Raw genomic sequence first — 20,197 nt, 5'->3', positions numbered from 1 at the left:
TTGAGTATTTTATTTTATAGACATTGTGTTTCATGTCTGTGCTACTCAGTAAAAACTGAGATATAAAGATTTCCCAAGCAAGTCTCCGTGAAACAATTTTCCCTGGTGCAACTCCATGGACATGCCAAGGGAATTCTTAGAAGTACTGTATACAATAACAAAGCAATGATGCCCAAGAGATAAATGAAGTTTAACTGTAAGCTGGCCACATTACTTCCAGGCTTTACTTTCAGTCTTTGGTCTACAAAGCAAAGAGAGTATGTACTTTTCATTAAAAAAAGTTAGAATTTTCGTAAAGATCGGAATTAAAGATATTGATAAGCACTGCTCTATTCTATACTACAGTGCAGACACAAGGAAAAAAATCTAATAAAACCACATGCATCGAGGCACAGGAAAAGATATCTGCAGGCTTCTTGACAATGACTGACATTTTGAACTAATTAGTAACATTCTGACTGGAAACTATCTTTCAGTTTCTGCAACTGGTTTACTAAACTACAGGTAAAATGGACACATCGAAGAAAGTGCATGTGAAGAAAAACAGTACTGAAGAGCCAAAAAAAAGCGAAGAAATTCTAACCAAAACATATTATTGAGCTACCATGATAGTTTTGGAGTTGCAAATACAAATGCTTCCATGGCTAGACAAGCCTACTATCTTTCCAGATATGTAAGACATAACTTCCAAAATAACTACCTGGGTTCTTTCTGCTAGTCCATTTGCTCAGTGTGATGACAACAGCAGTTGGGAATTCCAGCCCCTTCCTTGTTATCACAGCAAAATGGTAAGGATAATCTCTTAGTTACTGACTTGAATATATGAAATATTCTCAGTGAAAAGTCTGTATATTGGTGATCCACAAAAAGAACATCATGAGTGGGAAAGGTACAACTTGATTTTTGGGCAAGTGGGGCTTAGGCGGTCTGGTTGAAGAGATGCCAAGGAGAAGTGTTGGGAAGAAGAGTAGTGAATTCAGGAATAGGTAGCTGCTGTTTTGAAGGCATTACTTAAGATGGGGGAGGTGTTGAAATAAAAAGTCCATGATTATTTGACAGAGTGAAGAAAAAGATGTAAAGGGAAATGATATAGCAATGGTTCATGAAAGTTGTACATGGAATTTTAGAATCTAGTAGTGTTGTAGCAGTTACGTCTAGAAGTTTTTACATCTGTATGTATAAGAGCAACAAAGTGATGGTGAAGAAACTAAAAAAGCTAAAGCCAAGAAACATTTGCCAAGGAATCCTGCATCATGCCATGGGAAACCTGCCAAGCTATATAGTCAGAGATATATTTAAAGGATGGGCTTTTTTTTTTTCCTTTACATATTACAAAACGAGAATAGCTGGTAAATAATTTTGTCAGATTCTTAGTTACTTGCTATAAAGCAAATATTTTCATTTTAAGAATTAAAACCAAATATGACCTAAAACTAAAATTATGAGATGACTAGAAATAACATGATCTGGACTGTCCTGTGGAAACCTTTATTCAGAGGGATTATTTCTGAGCTGATTCCTCACTCTTGTTCCTACCCCTGTTTCCCTTTGACAGATTGCCTAGACAAGTCTGTACTGGAGGTATGAAAAGAGAAAGTAAAGCAAGAAAAAAAAGTATCACCGTTTAAAGATGAAGATCCCTGGCCCTTCTGAGATGTAAAATGAGTAAGGTACAATATAAAACTTTACTCTGAAAACAGGCCAGGCTGACAACATCGCACGCTCTGGACAGTTACTCACTTCCAGTCACAAGTGACTTGCCTCAGCTGTTGTGTAATTCAGAGTTCTCATTTTAAACCTAACATTTTCTTGTACTTCTCCCTCTCCTTTCCCTTTAATAATATCTTTGTGTGGGTTGGTGCCAGACACTGCATAGGAAGAAGTTACTTCATGTAGAGGTTATTATACTTAATCATAAATTGCTCAAAACTTTTAAGGAACTTATTTTCTCTCCTCCTATATATAAGAAGAAAGATAAACATCATGACTGAGGAAATACTCTTCAGCTAAAATCTGACAGAAAACAGATCAGCCATCTTGAGTTTCTCATTTTAGTCTTTAACGGCCCAGTTTTTGTCACTTGAAAATCTATCACTCTTCAAGTAGGATAGTACCAGAATCATGAATAATATCTCTAGGATAGGGCTATGTCAATATTGAACCATTATTAGAACCAGATCTAATGCATCAAAACCTGTAATAATTATTATTTTCTCTGGAGTTTCTCACGTCACCCAGTAGACAGAAGCAGGTCAAACAGGTAGTTTCTGAAAAATTACTGCAAATTTCCAGTTCTCTAGTGCATTGAGTTTATTCTCCAGTGCTATTTAAAACGAAGTAAATGAATTCTAAAAATAAAGCTAATATTCTGACCCCCAAATGTACATATAGCCTAGCTCCTAAGAAATATATGGGATTTTTTCCTTGAACTGAGAAAGCAAAGGGCTTTCCAAGCTGGGTGCAGATACGAGCCGACAAGGGAAAGACCCAATTTGCAGACAGACATGCATGTTCCCTTTGCATGCATAACTGAATGGGAAATGATACTAAAAGGGAAACCAAACAGAGGCATCGTTTACAGTCTTAAGACCAAAGCAGGGCCAGACTAATCTGTAGAGTCAAGTCCATCCAGTATACAGCAAAAAACAAGAAAAAGACCATGAATGAGAGAAAATATAAACATCTTCAAAGCTTCCTTAGGAACTGGCAAAGGCAGATCTTTTTTCCTAGGTGCTTAAAATGTTTCATGTAAGCATGGTCTCAGGTGGCCTTGGAGCAGAATGATGGGCCTTGTCCCCCACCACTGACATAAAAGGGATCTTTATCACAGACATCAATGACCCCAGGATAAGCCAAGTGAGATCTGGTTTCACAACCTCTTATAAGAAAAAAATGGTGCTTCAACAGAAGGATACATACATACATATATAGATATAGATATAGATATAGATATACACACACATACATACATATATATATATGTAAATGTATATGTACACACATATAAACCCCCAAAAGTAAGATAAGTGCAGGTATTATCTTTCACCAGAATATGCTGTAATATGGGCAGATATCATCTGTTCCTGGGCAGAACTGCTTCAGAATTCATTGTTTAATATTACTTTTTGAAGCAGAAGAGCCTTGATAGATTGAACGTCCTTCACTTACTCTCAGCACGCACGTCACAGTTCTCTTATCTGTGGATATTTGTTTCCCTGCAAGATTTGTAGGTTTATTTCACTAGGACTTTAAGGGTTATTATCTCAACTCAGGAAGCATGATATAATAGTGCCACCTTGAAAACTGTCCCAACATTTGAAGCAAAATCTGGAAATACATACACAAGTGACCTTGGAAAAAGAGAAGGGGAAAAAAAGTAGAGCCTCTTTCCAGGATGGAAAAAGAAGCATTCCTCTTGTTTGTACTGACAGCTCTACCAGCAATATGATTGAACTGTGCACAGTTAAATTATATCTACTAGTCCATCAACATTTCAAAGTTTAATGATATAACTGCAGACTTCTGCATTTTTATAGCACTCAAAGAAATACTGGCATGACACATACAATATGGTCATGCTCCTCCCATGATCACTTATTTAGCTTTCTGTATTATCTTCTCTTTCATGAATCTATTTCATACCCCTTTTCTAAATGTGCACTCTTCAAAACTGTCACATTGCTTTGCTCTTGTGCAACTCAGGGTTCGAAGGCAGTAACTGAGCTGTGGATTAGATAAAGGCTGTCTTACGTGGATGAACAGGAGCCAAGGGGGGTCCTTACTCTCCTCTTCACTCAAGCAATGGTGCAAAAAAAAAGTGTGTAGGATGCTGTGCACAGGCAGTGTGTGTGTGCCTGCACAGAGCTTGAAAAGATCTATATCCTCCTTTGAGAACATGTCAGAGCTGTTTTTCACCACTTCTTTCATTTAAATCAAATTTACTCCTTAGAACTTCAGCAGGTAGCACTCCAAAATGACACATTTTAGCCAGAATATGAAGGTGTTCTTTAATGCTGTATTTTAAATAAGTGATTCTAGAACATCTGTATCACAGCAAAAGAACAGCCTTCAAGGTAAGCAATAGTTTTAGTCTGTTCCTAGTCTCAATAAAATAAATGAAACACTACAGAAACGAAATGAAAGCAGTATTCTGCAGAAAGTATCTACTTCTTTATCCTGATAAATTCCACTGTCAAAAATCTATTCAAATCACAATTTTCAAAGAAACAGAATGAATTTTTTATAATTCCACGATTTTTCTTGCAATGCCAAGATAACTCTGAGAAAGCTCAGCAGTTGACATTTACCATATTTACTGGTTAAAAAACCCCTTTTAAAATGGACTTTGCTCTGTGAGTCCCTAATGCTGGACTAGTTTGGATCAAGAGTATATGTAATAGGATTTCAAGTCTGAGACGCTCTAATTAAAATCTAATTAATGTTCCACAAACCAAATATATTTTCAATCAGAGACTGCTTTCCCAGTAAAGCTCTACACCAAAAGACTTTGTGTGATTAGGTTGATTTCTCTTGGAATAAATTCTTTTAAACCAAATGTCTAATACTGTTATAATTCTTTTATCAGCTGAAAGACTATGAACACATAATTACTGACCAAAGGAAATTAACTCTTACCTACCCCTGACTCTTCCATATCAGAGGAGAAGCAAGTTAATGTAAAGGGCACACATATACTACACATTCAATTTGTCCAAAGATACTGAGTAAATTAATATCCATGTACGTGTTTCCACATTTTCCAGGGCTTTATTTCTCTCTCAGTAATGCTAAGCAAGGAGCTTCACAGACTAAAGTATACTCTATAGATAACAGAGCTTATGCCCTAAATAATTAATACAAAATAATGAGAAAGCATGATATTATAAATGATGTTTAATTTACTATGGGTTACACAGAAAATGGTACATCTATTTGATTAAATTACTAGTCTAACTTTTTTTTCCTCTAGAACTGGGAAGAGTACAGCAGAAAAGCAAATATCTGACTACAAAAGCATCAGAAAAAATTCTGAAAGAAATTTTTTTCTGTCATCTGCAGTAGCACAGTGACAGTGATAATGATGTAACAGGCTGTGCATGGGCACTCTCTGAGACTTCAGACAAGAGAGCTCCAGCAGATGTCAAATTCCCATGTTTGAAGGGAAACACAGAATTCAAAGATGGTATACACAATCTAGAACATGAAATTCTCAGTACAGGTTAAAATCCAAGAAAAAATGATTTTTTTGTTTTTCCTTCTGGGAAAATGTTACAAGCTCAGAGAGAGAATCCTTGGGTTTTCTCTCCAGCTGAGCTTCAGCTGCTACTATGTGGTGTCAAGCATATTTTGATCTGTGATCACTTTATTTGCCCCCATATTAGGTGTTAATGGCACCTGTTGCTCTAAGCCTCTCTAAATTTTCAGATAAACCTGAAACATCAGAATTGCGCCCACCCACGACTAATATGTCTCATCACCTTCAGCTGTAATAAAACACTCTTGGTCAGAAAAAAATTCTGAAAGCGGATTACAGCCCTTCAGACAAGAAAGGCAGGGAAAACATTTCAGTACTAAATGGTAAACTTATGTGAGCAGAGGTTAAATTTCAATTTCAACCTTTTTTCCCCAGCTGCTGAGTCTGAATGTCAAAAGACATGAAAGTGGCTTAGAAGGACAGTGTGAAGAAAATACTTTAATTTTTAGCAGCTGTGCTGGCTTATAGTGAATTAATAAACACCTGCAGAAAAGCTTGAGATAAGCATTTAAGGTAGAAAGTTATGTATAGCAACCATGCAAGGAAAACTGATACAGTTTTCAAAGGCCACTTAAACTAGATACAACTTTGCCCAAAGCAATACTTTGTCCCATACAATACACTCAGGCCAGAGAAACTGGGAGATTTACATTCACTGGCCCATGATAGTGCCTAGTAATCTGAGTAAAACTATTGAGAACTCTCTGGTTACTTCACCTGTTCAGCCATTAGTGTTTTCACATAAAATCTTTTTTTCCCACTTGAATCCTGATCAAAAGAGTAAGTTAATTTCTTATATTAAAGAGGAAAACCAAAACCTATCTTCCAGGTGATGACATTGCTCAGATGCCCCCTCCCCTATGCGACTGCATTGTTAACACACTTTGTGCTGTAGATTTGTGTGTTACAAGGCTCCCCAAACTATTTTTGCAACACCTTTTATTCTATTGTCTCTGCTTTGCCATTACTGAGCCATAAGCCCTGCTGCTGTGCTGTGGATTTGACATTATTTTAATGGAAAGAGCATACAATTCTGCCTTTACAGAATGAACATTTCCTTAGTCTCTGAAGTACTGAGCACGAGTAGCTCCCTGAACCACCGCACATCTTGAACATTTCTGTCCCCACATCACCGTGTTGTTCACCACCTTCATGTCCACTACAAGGAGTCATTATCCAGATGGAGATGGGAGTAATCTCTGAAAAAAACTCCAATCTGATTTGTTCAGAATTAAACAAAAAACCAGAATCCTCTTCTGGGGTAAGTGAATAATTAAGTAGAAGCTTCTTCCCATGGTAAGCCATTTTATGCCTTGCTTTCCATACGGTTTTCACTGGCGTGTTTGCCAAAAATAGAGAGTTTACCAAAAAGTCTAGTCCCTCTTTAAACTCCACTTGCACTTTCTAGCAAAGTGCCCTCAAAATCAAACTCTTAAAAGATCTAGGAGATGAGCAACACCTCCCTCTTCTTTTGCAATTACTTTCCAGAAAAGAAAAACTGATTCCAAGACAGGAGAGAAGCAAGCAAGCCTGTTTCTGTGCTTTGGTGGGTAGAACACCCAGCTAGGATATGGTTCTGACTTTGTAGATATACTCTTTCACTGCTAATGGTTTGATGAGATCTGGTTTTAACTCAGTATCTTCATTCTTACAGCAGCAGAGTATGATCCATCAATGCCAAAGAGGCTTAATTTAACAGCTACAGATAGGAACACCACTGAAAAATCTCTTGCTATGTATACTTCTTTAGATGCTGAAAGCTTGCTCTCAAATTATTTGGATATAAACAGCACTTTAAAAATTATTCAATTGTATAGAACAGTGTGTATGCTGTACTGACATAATCATAAAACCTGTTTCATGGACATAATCTAATAAAAAAGATCTGATAATTCACTATAGTTCGTGAAATTCTGGATGATATAGCTGATTGAGTCATGTACCTTTAGGTAACTGATTCAGACTCAGTGAAAATCAATAGTAACTCAATCTTCATGCCAATTTACTCCAGCTCAGTAGAATAAAGGAGTGGGAATTAAGTAATCCCTTGGATGAAATTCTTATTTGACAAATGTCTATATTCCAAAAGCACTCATTACTGCCAAACCTAGATATGTTAGGAAAGAAACTATGAATACGGAGACTATCTAAGTAAAAGAAGAAATACTTCCTCAGTGACTGTCTTAGACTTGCATCTGGACAGAATGCGTTCTCTGCATCTATAAAAGGAAAGCAGAGCAAATTATGTGTGTTTCTGGAAGAAGTCACATGGTTTGACCATGACAGTCTGCCAGTTCCTAAAAGACTGCAAAACGAAGCATGCCACAAGCATAAGAGGGCAGCCAGGCATGTCACATGCTGTCATGAAGAGCTCTCAACCTCTCAAATCCTGGCTCTGCCTCTAGCAGTCGGAATACCATGGTGGCTGTGTCTCACATGGACTCATTTGTACAGGGCCAGCATGTCAGCAGGTCAGGCAGAGCAAGCAAGCAAATGTGATGGCAGTGCCACAGGCCTTGTGCAAACAAAAATTAGAAGCAAAGCAACAACACGTGCTTTCATATCACAAGGCAAACTATGGCTTCAAAGGAAGAAGAGACAGGAACTAGCGTAAGCCGTATCCTACCATGCCTCTTCTGTATTTTTTAGCACACAGCCAACACCAGAACCCTGAGAACTGATGGCAAAGGCACCTCTAGCTATGTGTGGGTAACACACGTGCTGCTCTGTGGCAGGTGGCACATACATGAAGGACAGGCTGTAGCCACCTCCCTTCCTCACCAACTTAGGACTCTATCTAGGTCTTTGACATCTGCAACAACAGACAATGCAGACTCCTAGATCAGTTGGCAAGTTCTCTGCACTGGTCTGGACCCTGCAGGGCAGGTAAGCTTTTCCATAGAGGCAGAAGGGAGTGCCTTTGGGCACTGTGATTCCCTTGGAGAAATCATTTTCCAGAAATCTAAATATCAGACTTCTTGCTTTCTTATTGACATTTTGAGGTCTCTTCTCACAGCCAATTATTTACTTGGTACAAGGTAGTACAAAGCCTCAGAAAGCGTTATGTTTTGTTCTGCTGTCCTTAGTTGTTTTTAAACTCCTGATGTTGCCTATTCCTTTAGCTGTGCTTTCCACTTCTCTCATGCCCATTTTTGGGGTTTTCTTAAATGTAAAGAACATCTAACAGCCTTGGTGACCACCTACATATGGAGAAGTGCTAGACTGAAGCTGTTGAAAGATACAAATGTGAGACAGTTTTGTCCTATATACTTCTGAACTAGTACATGCTGTCTTTATGACTAACCAATGGGAGGTAATTATTAGATTCCTTTTCTGGACAGTCAAATGCAGAAAACTCAATACAGCTGCCCAGATCAAAATGTCTGACTAGACACTCAATTTGGGAGTCCCCCCCCCCACACACACTTGCGAGCTCAGCAACATGAATCATAGTTTAAAGTCTAGTCTTTCTTGCCCCTCTCCAGTGTCCAGGAAAGGATCCCAGGAGTTTAAATACCTTTTTGTAGCCATTTTCTTATGAAAGAGAAAAGTAAATAAAAACAATGTTTAGTTCTATTACGAGTCAAACAAAAGTACACAGAGCTTCCCTCGGCCAAACTCTAGGCAAAAAGCAAAGTCTCTCTCAGCCAAGTTCCTGAAGAGGGAAGCTGTTTGAAAGAGCCAGGAGACCCTTTCACATGGAAAGTCTTTGGGCAGTGTACAGCTGGCTATCCCTCTTCAGACTGGAGAGCAAGGGGCATGGATAACATTGCTCTGCTTCTCTCCTGTTCTCTGCTGGTGGAGTGACTGCCAGAAACAATCTGCAGCTCAGGGTCCCACCTAAGCAGCCCTCAGGCTGCTCTGGCTTACCCCAGGTATGAACTTGTCTTTGAGACACCCCAAAACACACAAAGGTCGTGCACTTTCACACTGACTGGTCAGCATCTGTGCCCAACACAGCTCAGATCCATGCATTTCTGCTGCCACCTGCATTTCCAAATATCCATTACAAATGCTACGATGTTAATAGCAAGGACTTACAACTATCTGCATCATGACTGACATGTTGTGGTCTTTCTCTTAACCACGAGGTCTTTTCCTCTGACTTCTGGCCAGGCTAATTCAGATTGTCACAGACAATCACCACTCTAAGGAATGCATATATTTTTCAGGACTGTGTGTTCAGGGGTATTTCAGACTAGTGATGTGCCACCTGCAGTGCAGAAGCTACAGGAGGCTTTCCAGGTGGGAATCTCTCTTGTGAGCTCCCAGCTGGGCTTACGCTGCGTGCAGCCACTGGCTGCCAGCCCAGAGCCACCCAATCCCAGTCCCCTGGCCACTGCCTGTGACATGACCTCACACCTGAACCTAACAGTCAAATTAAACTTGGTCAGCTAACACCATTTCTGTGGGGCTTCCTACCCCTGCTTCGAGGTTCCCTTCTGTTTTTCTGTCAGTTTTTGTAGTGGCAGTTTTTGGTTTCTATGGTTTATCAACGGTTTCCCTTACCAACAGATCTATTCCTCTGACTGAAAGTCTGGCACAGCTGGAAACTAGAAGGAAAACCACAAGTGAATGGCCTGGCACTCACCACTCATCCCCAACCACAGACCGATAGAGTTACTGGATTTGACTAACGGCTATCAAACAGCCCAACTGCAGACAGACAGGCATCAACTGCAAAAGGCTTTGGGGGAAAATATGAACTAAAACCCAACACGGTATTTTACTTTTAATGGGATGATGCTGCCTTGGAAACACATCTATTTCATACTCAATAATTAGTGGTATTAATCTGACTGCTTGCCCTTCTCTCCATTAACTGCATTTGTCCTTTGCCTAAAGCCAAAGCAAGTTCTGCCTTATACATCAGATTAAACAGAAAACAATCCTGATTATTCAAAAAAAAAGGAGTAACACGAACAAGGGCAGTCTTTTGCTTTCCTTTATGTTACATTGCCTAATGTTAGTTACGTTTGAAGCAAAATGCCATTGTTGTGCCATCACTAAGGTCACTACGTTAAATTGCGGTTTGTGTCCATTCAACTTTAAAAATGTTTGAAAAAAATCTTTTTAATAGGCTGGTCACTTATCTGGGGAGGAAGAAAAAATCCCATTTTATTAGGTCTGGTTTGGAAAAACGATCAGCCTCCCACACACCCATATGCACATGAATGGCAGAAGAATAAAGGATGAAAAGTGCAAGGCACAGAATTTTGAATGCTGACAAGATCTCTCTAAGGAACAAACCTTCTCCCAGTATAGTTAGTCTGGGCTATGGTGAACTTTTATGGTACTTGCAGCTTCAATCATTCTTGCAACAAAACAAGATAATTTCCAAAAATGGGAAAAACAAACTCAGGTCAGAACTGTACAGTACTTTGGTTCAAAGGTTACAAATTAAGCTTTGTAGCTTTCACAGTTCTAAGCTGCAACATCTACCATTACCTTTTAAAACAAAGATGAAACAGAAAAAAAAAGTTGTTGTTTTACTTTTTTTCTGCTACCAAGATCTAACTGCGAGCAAGCAGACAAGTCAATGATTACACTTTGGAGCTCTTGGTTCACTAGATATGTCGGTTTAAGGTTCACTGGAAAACACCAGATAATGTGATTGCAAAGTCTGTGTTTAAATTGCTGCATGATAAAGAGAACAGCTCTCTCTTAAACCACATTTAAAATGTTTGGCAGTTTATATGGAAAACCTAACTTATAAGCAGCATTCATAGCTGCATTTACTCAGTTGCTTTTTGCCTAGATGTCTCTACTGTCTTGGTTTTATTATACCTTCCCTTACAATATCCAGTTATACATCCTATTTTCTTTTTGCTAACAGATTTCTCTACTGCTCTCTCTAGTCCTCTCTTCTTTCCAAACTAGATTTGAAAATTAATTACAGATCTTTTCTCAGCTTTTGAAAGACATTTCATAAATGCGTTGAAAATAAGAGAACAGAAAAGGGAAAAATTAAGCTAAGAACTGAAAAAAAAGTAGAAACTTTGCCTTATGGAGGAATACAGGATCTAGTAGGCAAAGCCAAATATTCCTACTGCTGCATAGCTACCATGCCCACTTAAAACAGTGAGGACTAAATGATCAGATATGCTGAAGCACTGGAAAATAACTGACAAAGAACAAAAATGCATCTGAGACAAAGTGTGTCACAGAAGTATGCCTCACAATTACCCTGCATGGTAGTATTCATGTTTTAGAGGCTTATTATCTTTAGAGTCTCTTTCCAGACTCTGTTCATGGTACTATTCTCTTATGTGCAGAAAGGTAAAATAAAACTGAAGTCTTCGCACCTATCTGTCAGAGTTGCCTTTCTTTCTTTTGTGTTCAGTATGTCCAGGATTTCATCTGCAACATTCATACACAGAGCAAGAAGTTAAAAAACCAGTCTGGTGACAATTCACAATGGTGTGCAAATAAAGATAATTTAAAGAAAATCAGGAATATAATTCTTCCCTACTAAATCATGCTAAGGTTATCTATTGATCTCATTTTGAGACAGAGTTTTTTTATGGTGGATTATGTGACTATGCAGTCTCTCTCTTCTGCTGTCATCCAAACCAAAGTATCTGCAGTCACATCACTGATGCACTTGGGCTGTGGCAAGAGTATGTCCTGCACATAGAAGAACAAGCTCTATATAAAGTTGCAAAGTATTTTGCTGATAAAGTTCTAGTATATGATACTTTACTGTTGATTATAGACTTTACACAAATGTTTCTGCTTTCCCAATCGTTTGGATTTTGAATAATATTAATGAAAAAAAAGTGATGACATACTGTTACTTAATTTGAAGTGAGGGTCACGTAGCACATATAAACTCTCCTGTCAGTTATGCATTTGCAAAGATACAGACTGATTGTTTGTCAAGACCATTCAACAGCAAAGCAACTCATCACAAGGAATGACTAAGCCAGGATATGTCTGGAGTAGGGGACAAGGTACTTCAAATTTCCAAGCAATTCTTGCAATAGCAGCATTTCTGTCAATAAGTTCCCCCAAAGCCCACTGTCCTCTTTACTTCACTTCCTAGATGAAGAACATATTTAAGCCATTGAGAATATGTGGCTCTCCTGTTGAACACTCGCTGCCAGATGTATATCTAATTTTTTTCTAAGTGCAACCTTAAAAGACTATATCTGTGAGACATTAGCACCTACAGGAACATCTAATTCAGACCAAATGAGCACATGATGAAACTGATGCTAGTTAGGACAGACTCAAGGATGAACCAGACTGCAGATCTCTTCCAACATAAAAGCTGCCTGTCCCATTCAGAGCAGCAGGGAACCTGCACGCTCTGTTACAAGGTATCGCTTTGTTGCCTCCTAGTAACAAATGGGGCACTATCTACCTCCTTCTCTGCATAAGGATGTGCACACAGTAGCTCACAAACTCATGGCCTGATTTCCTTTGCAGCAACTTTTTGTGTGTGTGTATGTGTGGTATTTTAACAGACAGATAACAAGTATATTAGCAGAATGGCTTAAATTCTTGCAAATTTTGCTTGTACGCACTCTTCTGCTTGTTCTACACAGCCTCATGAAGACCAGAAGAGAGTCACTGTGAATTCCACCCTCAACCTCAGCTCTTCAACTGACAGTTCTTCAGCGTTCCCACATACACTGCAACCCGTACTTTGAATGAAAGTCTCACTGTCCTGGGTCCACTTCACAGATGAGACAGGTGAAAGCTTGTACAGACAGCATCACTGAAAAGAAGTTCAAGATGTGGAAACCAGAACAACACTATTGTCCTTGCCAGTTTGCAGCACTGTCTTTTACAGCGATCTCTTCAAGTGCTGCATGATGCACATTAACAGAGAATAGCTTTGCCATTCTTTGTGACTCTGTCACACTGAATTGTTTCTAGAGAGGTTACAATTCCCTTTGAAATCAGGGTTAATTTCAACAATGATTTCAGTAAAGCCAAGACTTTACCACATGATTCTGCTAAAAAGAGTTACTCTTCACTCAGTGGCAGAAGTTGAAACTCTCCTATCCAGCTTCAGGTTTTGGAGACAGCTTAAAAAACAGGTGTTCCTGTTACACTTGGCTATTTTCTTCTGCTACCACTTGACCATATTCATCCCACAAAGCACTGACAAACTTCAGTTGCAGAGCCGACTGCTCTTCCTTCACTCACAAGTAGGGGTAGGGGCAAGGGGCAGGTGGGTCCCCCATCTCAGTCACAGAATCACAGAAACATCGAGGTTGGAAGAGATCTTCAAGATCATCTAATCCAACTGTCAATCCAGCACCATCATACTCACCCCTAAACCACATTCTCAAGCGCCACATCCAGATGGCTCTTCAACACTTCCAGAGATGGTGACTCCACAGCCTCACTGGGCAACTTGTTCCAATGCCTGACCACTCTTTCAGTGAATTTTTTTTCTAACATCTAATCTGAACCTCCCCTGGTGCAACCTAGGGCCATTTTCTCTTGTCCTTTCACTTGAGACATGGTAGAACAGACTGACCCTCACCTCATTACAATCTCCTTTTAGGTAGTTGTAGAGAGCAATGAGGTCCTCCATGAGACTCCTTTTCTCCAGACTAAACAACTCCAGCTCCCTCTGCCACTTTTCATAGGACATGTTTTCGAGACTCTTCACCACCTTTGTTGCAATTTTCTGGACATGCTCCAGCACCTCAGTGTCCTTTTTAAAGTGAGGGGCCCAAAACTGAAGACAGGACTCAAGGTGTGGCCTCACCAGTGCTGAGTACAGAGGGACAATCATCTCCCTAGTCCTGCTGGCCATACTGTTCTTATGGTCTCCTTTCAGAGCCCCATCCTACCACTGGGTTCTGTAGCTGACAGAAAAAGTACATGCAATGGATCTGACGGCTGCATTTCAAACTGTACTAACAACCTATGGTTTGTTTGGAAAGGAGAATAAAGATTTACTACATTTTAGTGCTTTAGACATTTTAGAATTACTCAATACTGTAAGACATTGTATCTAAGAATGAATATAAATTACTTCTAGTTTTTTTAAACCTGATATTTTATGATTACACGCAGCTTGTAGGTCCCAAATCCAGTGTTCGCATCACCAGATGAGGCTCTAAGCTTTGATTTTATCACATCTGTAGACATCATTTAGAGCAAAAAAGTCCCAGGCTCACATTTTTTTCTATACAAATAATATAATTCCTCTAATTGGTTGAATTTATACCACTGAAAGATGACTTATATGCCAATACCTTGTTTCCCTATGTCCGCTGTTTGTGTCCACCAGAGAACTTGTCCCATCATAGGTATTTTGGTGGGGTCACATGTCTCTTATCTGCTGCTTCAATTTTCAAGTATGGCTGGTAATGCAATAACTGTCTCACATATACTAGGAACTGACAGAGTAGGCTGAAAAATGAGACAACTGCTAAAAACATGATTTAATACTTAAAAAGGAATAAATAATAACCTCATGCTATTTGTGTCAATCTTGTGGCTTATGAATTTCTGGGACTGATCATCTTACCAAAAGCAGGATATTAAACCACCATGGAGCTGGTGTGTGAACGGTCTCAGTAAGAAACCCATGTGACTGGAATTAATTTCCCTCTCAGACAGACGAAGCTTGGGGCACTGAGATAATATTGTTTCCCTTTTGGTTTGGGGAGGTGGAAAAGGTTTTTGGGAGAGGACTGTCTTTCAAGTTTTGGGTTTGAATTGGTGTCTGTAACATTTGTGGAGATTGCATATGGAGTCACAACACTGGCCACTCTCCCGTATATGACTTCTTCAACCAGCTTGTGTGAGTTGTGAATAGACTATAAAAACTGATGGTCTCTTCCGATGAATTTTAGCTCCATATTTACTACAAAGGGAGACAAACTCAGTTGCTTGTGTAATATTATAGTTAAACATGCCTAGTTGGAATTGTTATATAGAGATCTGACTCATTAGTCCCACATGCACACCTAACAACATCCTAATACTTGCAGGATTGAAATTATATAGGATTATGATTTTGAAAACTGGGCATGTACAGATGCACTAAGAACTAAGCATCAAAACATTTTGACATTTTTTCTCAAGACTCCCTACTCAGAAGAAAATCCAAGATTGGTGATCCGAGCTTCCTTTTATAGAGCATTTCACCCAGATTCCAGTCTTTTTCCCCTTTCACACTCATTCACCTTGACTAAGTATTACCTAATCAAAGCAACAAGACAGACAGTCCCTTCTTCCCTAAAACACTGGTCATGGCTTCTTGCTTAGGAGCTGCCTGCAGCTCTTGAGCCAGCTGGAAGAGTTCTGTGTATCCAGACAGAAGTGGATGCTACTCCCATGTTTGCCTTTCTCTTTAATGAGGTGTTCACTGAGTAAGAGGTACAAAGCCCCTTCCTATTGGCCTGGAAAATGCTCAGCCTTAAAATGAAACCTTTTTATAAGTGATCCTTATTTCTACCTAAACATTAAGAAAAAAAAAAGGGGCCAAAGGATGCTGCCCCCTGTCAGTACTGCCAGCTCTATCTCTGAAGGATTTTGTGATATGGTAGCAAGCCACAGCATACCTTACAATTTTCCTTACTGGTTATTCCTATCCATGCAGCACAGCTTTTAAATCACAAAGAAAACAGTCACTATGACAATTACATTTACACTTTCACTAGATAATGACAATTCATCCAAATGTATTTAGAAGTCACTGCAATCTGCTTAATTAGACAGGAAATTTAAAAACTGAAACTACCATATAAGGAAATTTTCAAACAATGACTTATGTGGGGGTGGTCTCATCAGCAGTGCACATGGACAGAAAAAGGCACACAAAGCAGAATAGTTTATCTGTACATAACACATATACCTGACTATTGAGCAATTTATTGCTGATCTGTAAGTAGAGTAGAATCCTTGGGAATCTGTTTGAGGAGTTTCAGGATACAACGTTTATGCATTCATCTTTGCAAAGCCTACAAAACTGCATCAAAATTAAAATGTGTGCTTTAAAAGTAGCTGTAACTTTATACAAACCTCAGACTGCAGAAAGAACAGAGTTGAGAAGTGTAATTTTTTAACTGAATCAGCCAAGATGAGAAAAATGTTCAAATTTACTCTAGGTGTGTCTAGACAGAGATCTATTTATTTATTTATTGTGTCTGAGTCCTTTATAAACTTTTGTGTATTTCGGATCTACTTCTTAAACAAATATTTTGTTTGCATTTGTCTTAAACTGTTTTGGATTAAGAGTGGTTTAAATTAAATGAGCTGTCTTCCAGTCAAGAGACTGGACCATTCAAACAGAGCTCACTTCTCTCCTCCACTTGTCTAAACCTACAGCACCCTCACGGTGTTTGTAACAGCCTACAAAACTATATTCAAGCAAACTCAAACCGTCAACTGCCTCCTTGACATAAACAGGATTTAGATGTGTTTTGCGATGCTGTGTAGTGTTTTATTTTGAAGGCCGTTCCAGTGAAGTCTCTGGGATATAAAAAAGCCCATTTTCTTAAAAATGTACTGAAGAACTTCAAGTTCTTTCAAAGAGAAAGCAAAAGAAAGTAGGGAAGGAAGGCGACAAGTACCCAGTAAGACAGAAAAAAGAAAAGGCTGTCTTAATATCAAACCCATGTCTACTAAGCAAGCATTCTCCTACTCTTATCCTACCAACACTACTGGAAATACAGACTGGTGATTACCCAAGGGCACTACCATTTCCCAGCAAAATCACTATTGCATTTATTCAATCTTTTGGAGTTTGCTAAATGTTAGCTTATTGCCACCAAGGACACAGGAACATAGGTATTCTTTTGCAATCCATCAGGAGAATCAGAAAGACAACATATATCATGCAGACAGTATTGCAACATTAACCCCTCACAACAGTCCATGGAGATACCATTCAGTGCTGTTCGCTGTAGCTTTATGGCAAAGAGCCTTGAGAACAGTCTTCCAAATCATGCTTGTACACTTAAGTATGTGGAAGTCATATTGTTTGCAATGAAAGAACATAGTACATACAGACTTGACAGATTCCTGATGTCTACAGTTTTTGACAGTCACCCAAATTTAAGACTGAGAATGTCAGACTGACCCTACATTTGGTGAGAAAAATAGAAGTCCTGGTTTTATCAAACTGTGGTTCATATCAGATCTCATTTCCATTAAAAAAAAAAGCTCTGATTCTGTAATATTAATGTAATATTTACATTTGTATACAAGTAGAAAAATAAACTGCCTCTAATTTAATTTACTCTTTTGGATTTAGAGAGTCAGCAAGGCTCATACATCCTTAAAGAGGAAAAATGAAATTAAACTGGTGGTGCTTGTATATGGCAATATTTCTTATCTGTCAGAATACTTCAAATTAAATGAGGGGGAAAAAAAGAGTTCTGAGCATGTAATAAAGTTCTGTATTCTTTTGTCCTGTATCACTCTTACTGCAAACACTAAAATGAAGCTGTTGATTCTGCTATCTGAATCAGAAAAACTATCAGCAGCTTAATGTTACTGTGAATCTGTCAGTATACGGGCTAAGACTGAATCTTTAAAAGTTTGCAGTGGAGGGTTTAACTGATATTCCTAAAAGCCATGTTCTTGTTTTATCTCATTTTCTGACCTCATTTCTAAGTCAGAGACAGAGAGGCTGGAGTATAATAACTCTACCCAGGCCATCTGACCAGGCAAGAGGCCCAAGAAAAATGAGTTGTCCATATAATATTAATAAGCAGTGAAATCTCAAAGTTATTTTGCAAGACTTCAATTATTCAAGTATTTTGAACTTCACACTGTATAAATTAAACAGTTGTTTCTCAAGGCCCTTGCAGTATTGCTTCTCCCTGTAAATTGTACTGATTCTGGGTTTTAGGTCACACAGTGTATATTTTTCTTTCCCATTTTCTTTCTGTATATTCTTTGACTTCGCAGTGGGTGTTACAAAAGGCTATTCAATTTCTACATAGAGATCACCCAGGTGATGACAACATGCACTTTTTGCCATAAGCTCAATCCAAATGCATTTAATTGGGTTAACAGCAAGACAGGTTTACCTTGTTAAAATTCTTACAGGTTTGTTCCTCTCCACACTCTACATGGTACAACCTTCATACTAGCATCCTTCGATGGGGAAAGACCAGTACACAAGAGTTTGTCTTGCATTCACAGCTCATCTGCATCCAGCTGTAATATTTTGCAGCAAGATGGGGGTGGTGGTGGTGTTTGACTGCATTTAACATCTCTGTTACCCTACCCTCAGGCTACATAACTTGCTCTTAAAAAATCCTACCTCTGTTCCTTACCTCCAGAAAAACTTTTGAGTGATTTCTTAGATCTCAAATATGGCAAGATGGGACTACAAGCCAACACCTGATGCTCCAATGCATGAACTACAGAGGAAGAAGACTATGCCAACCACAGTATCCCATTTTCCTCAGGGTAAATCCTTCCCACAATACAGCTTTACTCAAATTGGTAACAGCCTCTCTTCCCCATTTTTATCTGGATTTGGATTCAGGTGCAACAGGAGTACAACAATGTTCATATAGGCTTTACCAAGAGCTGAGGCAGACTCCCATCAAAAGAGACTCCAAGATGGCAACAAGTATGAATTTGCAGTGGGCATTTCTATTTTGCACTATAAATAAAACATCCTATCAGACCTTTCCAATATAAATGTGATTGAGTGTACTGCAACAGGCATTACTACACATTTTTTCAAATGAAAAGCACAAAGAAAATAAAACTGTGTTTCTTACTTTCGACGGAACATTTCTGCAAATATGCAGCCAACACTCCAAAGATCAACTGCCGTTGCATAACTGGACTGAAGCAAGACTTCAGGAGCTCTATACCACAAAGTAACAACCTGTAAAACAAAAAAAACCAGAAGAGAGATCACGCTTAGCTGTAGAATTACAACCTCATGAGTGCTGTATGCACAACTTCCAATTAGTTTAATCCATGTTGTAAAAACTCACGTATTAGGGCAAATGGGTTCGGCCATCACATAGAAAAGGGTCCTGTATGGAAAATCTCAGTAAGGATAGCTGCAGTGATGATGATTCAGGAAGTGAGACCACTTCTTGTCCAGAACAGTGTGGTTCAGGGTACAAGAAAATATCGGAGTACAGCACTGGTGTGACATCTCAATACCACAGCACACTACCAGAAACTCTTTGTAGCTTTTGCAGCTTACAGACCCCAAACACTTTCCAGTAGAGATTTGGAATCTAAATAGAGCAAATGTTAGTGTATTGAAGAAGGCCTTGTTTTGCTAAAACAACTTTTGTGGACCCTTTATATGTAGTCATCAGAGCCAAAGTGTAAAAAAAACAAGCTACTGTGGGTTTACCCATAGAACAAATCAGAACCTGTAGTGTGCTCTGTCCTCAGCCCTTTATTATGTACTATTTTCTGTAAAAGATACGGGATCAACTCAAGTGCATGGCCCAATCAGGATAAACACGTTTGACCTGTCTCAAAAGTTCTCTCTGAAGAAACTGAAGAAATTATAACTTATTTTTTTACCAGCTGGATACAAATTAAGTCAAACCCTTCCCAAAGCTGTCCCTTACCGCAGGCGTAAGTGCTGTCTACTGTGGTTTCCTTGCATACAGAGGAACCCTAAACTCTCAACAGCAGCAATGCAGCACAGGAATTCCTGGCAGATTCCTGACCTTTACAGTTGTACCCACGTGTTGTCGGTTAGACCAGCACTAACTTCTCTCACAATGTATTTTCAAATGATACACTCTTTCCCACGGACATATGCTATGTAAAGTGCCTGCTTTTAGGCTGTTCTTGTCTCGGTGGTTATGTCACGACATGTTGCAGAAATCCAGTGGGAATTTTATCAGCACTGCTCTCTTGGTGTACTTTGATGAGTCCTGCTGGACTCACAACAGAGATGGGACGGTTTATATTTATCCTTTTGTTTCCCACAAGTAGACCAAATACAGATGAGGGTGACTGTATCTTCAGTAT

The 20,197-nt window shown here is 38.9% G+C and overlaps 1 protein-coding gene across 1 annotated transcript in view; it reads right to left on the bottom strand.

Annotated features, from left to right (window-relative positions):
- CDK6 (cyclin dependent kinase 6) overlaps window positions 1-20,197 on the bottom strand; it is a 131,153-nt gene that overhangs the window by 16,804 nt on the left and 94,152 nt on the right. The window contains exon 4 of the mRNA XM_008933305.2: window positions 18,970-19,079. Within this exon, the coding sequence (XP_008931553.1) occupies window positions 18,970-19,079 (110 nt within the window). The remainder of the gene's footprint in view (window positions 1-18,969; window positions 19,080-20,197) is intronic.

The sequence above is a fragment of the Manacus vitellinus genome, unplaced genomic scaffold, assembly GCF_001715985.3.
Source record: "Manacus vitellinus isolate BGI_N305 unplaced genomic scaffold, ASM171598v3 scaffold_3_pilon, whole genome shotgun sequence".
Taxonomy (NCBI): domain Eukaryota; kingdom Metazoa; phylum Chordata; class Aves; order Passeriformes; family Pipridae; genus Manacus; species Manacus vitellinus.
Note: the sequence above shows the minus strand (reverse complement) of the source record. Positions and strands in the feature narration are given on the sequence as shown.